At 33.1% G+C, this 7,919-nt stretch overlaps 2 protein-coding genes across 3 annotated transcripts in view; one reads left to right on the top strand and one right to left on the bottom strand.

Annotated features, from left to right (window-relative positions):
- LOC110033393 (structural maintenance of chromosomes protein 3) overlaps nt 1-6,790 on the bottom strand; it is a gene marked incomplete at its 5' end in the record, with an annotated part of 51,250 nt that extends 44,460 nt beyond the window's left edge. The window contains 7 exon segments of the mRNA XM_020737356.1: nt 2,937-3,081; nt 3,316-3,437; nt 3,522-3,767; nt 5,825-6,000; nt 6,084-6,201; nt 6,288-6,366; nt 6,711-6,790. Of these exon segments, the coding sequence (XP_020593015.1) occupies nt 2,937-3,081; nt 3,316-3,437; nt 3,522-3,767; nt 5,825-6,000; nt 6,084-6,201; nt 6,288-6,366; nt 6,711-6,790 (966 nt within the window).
- The window catches only part of LOC110033394 (condensin complex subunit 2), a gene marked incomplete at its 3' end in the record, with an annotated part of 32,200 nt that overhangs the window by 2,674 nt on the left and 21,607 nt on the right, over nt 1-7,919 (top strand).

Below are 7,919 nucleotides of genomic sequence, written 5' to 3' on the forward strand. Positions count from 1 at the left end.
AGACATGGGTTACCCTAATTTAAGGTAGGAGCGGAGCAGAAGAGGGAAAAAGATGGGAGTTTTGGATGTCATCATACGCCGCTGGGCTAGCTCTGATAGCGACCGTATAGCGAGAGTTCGGTCAAGAAGGCGATGGCTTTGAGTAAAACCGGAAGAGGGGAGGTGATGCAGGGGCTGGAAGCGCCTGATGTGTGTGTTTCGTTTCCGCGAGACGGAGGCCTGCGAACCCGTGAAACAGTTGGATAGCGATACACGAAGCGGGAGAACCGTGCGAGAGAGAACAATCGCGAACCAGCATGGCACCAACAGTGGAATTTTGAATTTTTTGGATTCTTCTAGCCTTCCCACTCTCTCATTTTGTGTAGAAATTTCTTTTGAGCCTATAAATTGCCATCCTAGATGTGTGTATGAGTCAATTCAGATTGTGTTGTCTTTGATTCTCCTGTGTGGAGTTCATTTTCCCCGTTGTGAGTTATATCCGAGAAAATGGTGGTGCTCCGGCTGTATCCTTCTCTAAGGTGGTGATTGTATCATTCCTTTTTACCTTCCTCAAACATTCTCCTCACCAGTTCTCAGTCGTTGAACTCACCCTCTATCACCCCAACACCCTATTAGTCATTTTCCTATGGATTATTCTGCTAACCAGCTTTCCAGGCTCCGTTCAAACTAGCCCAACCACCACACTAACGTTGTCGACTACCTACAATCCTTCCTACTTGCTGCCCCTATAGTTCCGCACCTTCCCCTCGCTGCCACCAGCACTTTGCGGCTGACACTACCCCCGTTAGTCATCCCAACCCACCTCGCCGATCTTCACCACCCATTGGAATACATTTAAAAATGTTTGCTTGTGTCGTTTGTGTTTGTGTTGTTATTTTCGTTTGAGTCATATTTCAATCCTATTTTAATATTAACGAAAATCTATTTTTGTGTTTTCCACAGTTTTCCCTACCAGTTCCGGCATCATGAGGGGGAAAGGGGATGTAGGTAAGCATTTCAAGTGACAAAATTAAGTTTATTTTCATTAATTTAATTAAATAAATAATTATTATTAATAATTAATTAATATGCTACCAAAGTAATTATAATTACATAGATGTAAATGTAGCTATTTAATAATTAATTAATAAAAATGACATTTAAATTTAATTAATTTAATAAAATCTGATAATTAATAAATAATTAGCAAGACTAAATGTAAACATAATTATTTATTTAAGGAAATAAAGATTTACCTTCATTCATAAAATTAAATTATTTATTAAATATGAAAATAAAGTAATAATAAAAATAAAATTTTATTATAAATTTTAGTCCTAAAATACCCTTTCAAATTAATGGTTGATGTTATCTTCAACTATGAAATACAGCTTAGGGATTAATTTGGATGAATTTTCAATAGTTTATGACTAAAATGGAGCAATTTAAAACTTCGGAGCTGAATTAGTCGTTTGCTAAAAGTAGGGGTACTTTTTTGGATTTTTGCTCCAATTTCCTACATAGGTTTAAATCACCAAAGTCCTATGCATGTACTTGTACATACAAAGATTTAGGTGTGAAATATGTAACTACATAAGAATTGTGTGCTTCCTTATTTTTAATGGTTATTCAACTTTAAATGAAATTTTGACAAGTAAATGAAAGAATAAAATCAAATAACGAAAGATATGGAAGTAAATACGAAGTAATGAAATGTAAGAGATGTTATTCACATGCCATGCCTTCCATTATCTGTTATACTACATCCTACTACCCAATATGCAAAATCATGCCTGCATATTTCATCATGCTATATTTTTAGACTACTTGACTATCACACCATGCCAAAATAAAATTGAATGAATAGAGTTCACCTATGCTTATAAACTCATACATGTTCTTTATCATGCCTTAAAGAACATCTAATCAGCATGCAACTGTAATGTCATATGAAAATCGTGTTTCTAATTTGAGCTAAAAATTCCTTATATTTTTAGCCTACTTGAATGAAAATGAATGGACAGAATACACCTATGCTTAAAAAGTAATACACATTCTTTTTAACAGAGGGAAAATTTAATAAAATTGTTTAGAACATATTATGTTTCTTTGTGATTCTAGAGTAGATTTTTTTTGTGGGCATAAACCACTATAATTGTTAAAAAATTTTATATACTGCTCAAGATGAATGCATAATTGGAAAGAGTCAAAGTTTGGCCAACCATAAAAGGTCGTTTCCAAATTTAATTAAGGGCAAGTACATACATACCACCCAAGTCTTTCATATAACACCAAGAATACCACCGTTTTAACTTTAAAAAAAGGGAAATACATCTTTTCATGCATACATAAGGTGGCATTTATGTAAAAATTGAAGTTTAGGAATTAAGTGGTATGTAAATCTTCCATTTTATCTAAAAAGTTCAGTAGCATGATTATAAATAATTCTAAACGCAGTTTGCCAGCCCCAACTTAAGAGCATTTATCAGTACACTCTTAGTACACCAGTCGCCAGTTACACTGACATTTGAAATGATTCAATATTCAATCCTTTTGAAACCAAAATGGTTGTTACAACAGCCCAAAAAACCTTTAAAAACTAATGTAAAACATCACCATTGCACCAAGCAGTTTCTTCATGCCAATAACTAAGCTACGCATGATTAACAATTAATAAAGGAAATTTTTTCATTCATACCACTCAATTTCTATGTATTTACACGTCTAACACCTAAACTTCAATTTTTACCTACATTTCCACCTTACCCATGCATGAAAAGATGTATTTCACTTTTTCAAAGCTAAAATGTTGGTATTTTTATGTGATATTAAAGATTTGGGGGGTATAAATGTAAAAAAGAAATGTTTAGGTGTTAGATATCTAAATACCTAGAAATTGGGTGATATGTATGTAAATACCCCTAAATAAAGTAAGATGGCCTAATGGAAGCAATCACCTGCCCCAAGTGTGACGAGAGAGGACGTTGTAGATCATCAATTTCTCTTTGAAGCCATTTATCTCGAGCAGCTTTACTAGCAAACTGGGTAGCGCGCCCTTGTTTTTGGTATAATATACTAAGCTGCTTCTCACACTCCATTATGCTGAAGCAAAAAAAAAAATTTACGTACATAACACACAATTCTTATGTATTTACATGTCATATCTCACACCTAAACTTTTATTTCAACATACATTGGACTTTTGTGCTTTAAACCAATGCATGAAAAATGTATATTTATCTTTTAAAAAGTGACAATAGTACCACCCAAAAATAGGAGAAGATCTGCCACCAAAAAAATCTGAAGCGAAAGCAACCAAGATTATTAGGAAGTTACCCTTTTATGAAGCCCTCCTCCTCTGCAACTTTCTCATTGTGTAAGGGCCTGATTGCATTAAGTTCGTTTCTAGAATCCTGAATTTCTTTCCTCAGGCCCTTTAGTTGTCTTGCAGCATCGTCCTGCCGACAAATGGCAACTACGTAAAAATAAAAAACTGAAATATTGGAACCTATTAGATGATTGACTGCCACTCTAAGAAAAACCTTTGCTCGAATGTCCCCAGAAATTCTCTCTTCAATGTCCTTCAAATCAAGTTCAAGTTGAGTACGAATCTTTAATGCCTCGGTGCGCCTTTTATCTATCACCTCTTTCTCTTTGTTCAGACCTTGAATAGTCTTTGAAAAAGTTTTGAAGTCCTTCTCTAACTCCTTCAACCTATCATGGTTCTTTAGAATCTTATTGTGCATTGTAGTTGACTTTTCCGAAACGGTATTTCGTGCCTCTTCTATCTGCAAAGGAAAGAATACATTGATTCCCATGAATATGAAATCCTCATAGAATATAGGGGTGTTTATATACATACCACCCAATTCAGATTCATTTACCTATCAAACATTTAAAGTTTGCCTTTTCACAATTATACCACCCAAATATTTCGTATCACATCAAAAATAACACCATTTTAACTATGAAAAAGTTAAATAGACAATTTCAGGCAGAGGTCAGGTTGTATGTACGTAAAAATTAAAGTTTGGGTGTTAGATATGTAAATACATAAGAATTGAGTGATATGAATGTAATTATGTGCATTCAATGAAACCTAAAACTAGGACTTTAAAACCATCACCATCCAACAACAAACACTATTCTTTCATATGAAGAAACCAAAACAAATTCAAGAAAAACAAAAAATTCAAGAAAAACCCAAAACAAATTCAAGAAAAACAAAGAGAAATTTACATACATACCACACAATTCTTATGTATTTACATATCTAACACCTAAAGTTTGATGTTAAAGATTTGAGTAGTACGCATGTAAATATGAATGTCTAGGTGTTAGATATGTAAATACATATGAATTGTGTGGTATGTATGTAAATGAATCGAAAAATAAACACCCCCAACACACACGCATACATATGAATTGTGAGTGTGTGTGTTAAAGATTTGAGTGTTATGCATGTAAATATGAATGTTTAGGTGTTAGATATGTAAATACATACCAATTGCGTGTATGTATGTAAATGAATTGAAAAATAAACACCACCCCCAACACACATCCCTTTCAAAGAACGCCATCCAGCAACCAAAAACGATCCTTTCTTATGATGAAGTGAAAGCAAATTATTAATCAAACCAAGTAAGAAAGTCTGCTTGATCAGCCCATAAAAGCAGCAGCAGTTACTTTCTTTTTCCTGATTTTCTAACCACGAGCTATTAGCTATGTGAAGCTGAAACAATGATGAGGTGTACAATGCATACAATTCTTATGTATTTGTAAATCTCACAACTTTCATATTTTCCCACGAATTTTTAATATCACATCAAAAATAGCGCTATTACCCTTTTATAAAAGTGAAATACACTTTTTTTCATGCATAGGTTTAAAGCACCAAAGTGCTATGTATGTAAATATGAAAGATTAGGTGTGAGAAATGTAAATACATGAGAATTGTGGGCTAGGTATGTAAATTCCCTTGAATTTTTGGACACCTGATTTGGAGTTTCTTCTGTATTCAGCATTCCTGCTCTAGCGGGTCAGCCACCACCATCAGCAGCACAGCCAGCGCCCAACCCAACCAGCACGATAAAGGCAAAGAAATTTAAGATATCACCAGAAATACCCATCAACTAAAGTGAGCTGATTTGGTGGCTACTAAAATATGTGCAAACTGGCACAAAATCATATAAAAATTATGGAAGATTCACACGCATACCCACTCAATTCTTATGCATTTACATATCTAACACCTAAACTTCAATTTTTACATAAATACCACATCACCTATGCATAGAAAGGTGTGTTTCACTTTTTAAAAGTTACAATGATGGTAGTATTTATGTGATAGGTAAGATTTAGGTGTTATAAAGATAAAAAGTAAACTTTAGATGTTACATACGTAAATTTATAAGAATTGGGTGGCATGTATGTAAATAACCCAAAAAAAGTATGGGGGCATTTACCTGAATACCACCCAATTCTTACATGCTTACATATCTAAAGCTTAAACTTTGATTTTTTTTTTACATTTATTGCACCCAAATCTTTCATATCACATCAAAAATATCACTATTTTGACGTATAAAAAAGTAGCAAATATGTAAAAATTGAAGTATAGGTGTTAGATATGTAAAAGGTAAGAATTGAATGGTATGCATGTAAATCTTCCTAAATTAATTCTATAGAGGAAACTCAGAAAAGTTTAAAAAGCACCCTTAAATTATAAAATAGACAACTTTAATGTAATTCGACAACACCTGCCAAATTACATCAGCCAAAAATTTACCCTTTATCACAATTTTCAAATAAATTCGATGTTATTTTTCATTTCGGCATAACTGACCTCCCTCAATTTCTGAGCAGCCTCATCCATCTCTTTCTCCAAAATTATGTATTCAAGGGATCTGATCTTCTTATCAAGCTGCTGATACTTCTTCAGTTCTTCTTTCTCTTCATCTAATTCTCTCAACCTTTCCTCCAAATAATGAACAACCTGATCAATCTGCTTTCTTTTATTTCCTAAACAAGAAAAAAGGATTATAATAAGCCATAGAGAAATCTTTCATGCCAAGCCACTCTATGAACATAAAAACAGAACTTGCCAGTTTCTTGCATAATTTTCAAACTCTCGCGCCGTCTCTCCTCATATACGCGTGTTCCTCCAATCTCCTTCAGTAAATCTAAACGCTCGGAATCTTTCATTAACGTAAGAGACGCGATCTGTAGAAACTCATCAAATGTCATCTCTGTCATTTGGCATACTAGCACCAAACAAATATTAAATCAACAAACTGTGAAACTTATACCTTCCCTTGTTGAACAACATAATATGGGTTAGATCGAGAAAAACCAGCGCTTTCCAGCAAATTCATCACTTCAGTTTTCCTGTAGAAGTTCCCAGCCAGAATGATTATTTTTAGGAATATTTACATACATACCACTCAATTTCTATGTACTTACATATCTGAAACCTAATCGTCAATTTTTACACAAATGTCATCTTTACATACGCATGAAAATATGTATTCCACTTTTCAAAAGTTAAAATGGCGGTTCTTTTATGTGATGTAAAAGATTTGGTGGTATAAATGTGAAGAGCAAAATTTAAGTGTTAGATATATACATACATATGAATTGTGTGGTATGTATGTAAATGCCCGTTAATTTTATTATAATAATAATAAAATTGCACAACATGCCGCTTGAAAGGAACGAAGAATGGGATTTACGTGACATGTTTCCCATCCAAGAAATATTCATCCTTCTTGACACCAATAGATCTACGCAACCGAACCTCCTCTTTGTCAACCTAAAAGACAAGAAACCCACGAAATTAGCATAGCCAATTAATATAAAAGCATGAAACATAAAAATATAATATATTGAGAGTTTTTTATCCATAAATTATAGTAGAAAAACTCTGAATGTCCCAATTGGGCCAGTAGATAATAGTTGTGAAGCTCGGATGTCAACAGCAAGAAATAATTATATGCTTGATACTATATTTCTTGTTTAATAAAATAAAATTAACTTATTAATTTAGTGTAAACTAATAATAATAACTCTCATTTAGAAAATAAAATAATAAATATAGCTACGAGGATGCAGGACAAGTGTCCCATGTCTTGATATTATATTCAATAAGCTGCAGTTATCAATGTTTCAAGCTTTTTTAAAATGTCCAAAAGAATCTTAATAAGATATTTAAGAAAAAAATGCAAATGTCGATCCCCATAACATTCACAAGTAAACTGATATTTAAACATCTATCCATAAAACCTTGTTTATCTTGATCATGAGTGCCATAAATCTAACATGGTCACTTGAGCGAAGTTTTTAAAGATGTCCAAAAGTATCAATATGGATGTCAAGCTAGATCAAGAGCCAAAATGCAGGCATAAAAAAAGGAAATTTACATACGTAGCACACAATTCTTATGTATTTACATATCTCATACCCAAACGTTCATATTTACATACATAACACTTTGGTGCATTAAATCTATGCATGAAAAAATACATTTCACTTTTTAAAAGTGGTAATAGTGCTATTTTTCATGTTATATTAAATATTTGAGTGCTATGTGTGAAATATGAAAGTTTAGGTGTGAGATATGTAAATACATTAAAATTGGGTGTTATTTATGTAAATGCTCCAATAAAAAATGACAAGTATCTAAAGATAGCTGCCATATAGTTTCACCTTCGCATATGTCATCCTGTAAAAAAAAGGCACCAAGAGATCATCCCCATCTGAGAACATAAACCATACATATGCTTGGACACATCACAAAAGTGGCATGCATTAGAAAAGTGGAAGATATACATACATACCATTCAACTCCTATGCACTTACATATCTAAAACCTAAACGTCAATTTTTACATACATACCATACCACCTTACCAATGCATGAAAAGGTGTATTCACTTTTAAAAG

The sequence above is a fragment of the Phalaenopsis equestris genome, unplaced genomic scaffold (genome assembly GCF_001263595.1).
Source record: "Phalaenopsis equestris unplaced genomic scaffold, ASM126359v1 Scaffold001167, whole genome shotgun sequence".
NCBI lineage: Eukaryota > Viridiplantae > Streptophyta > Magnoliopsida > Asparagales > Orchidaceae > Phalaenopsis > Phalaenopsis equestris.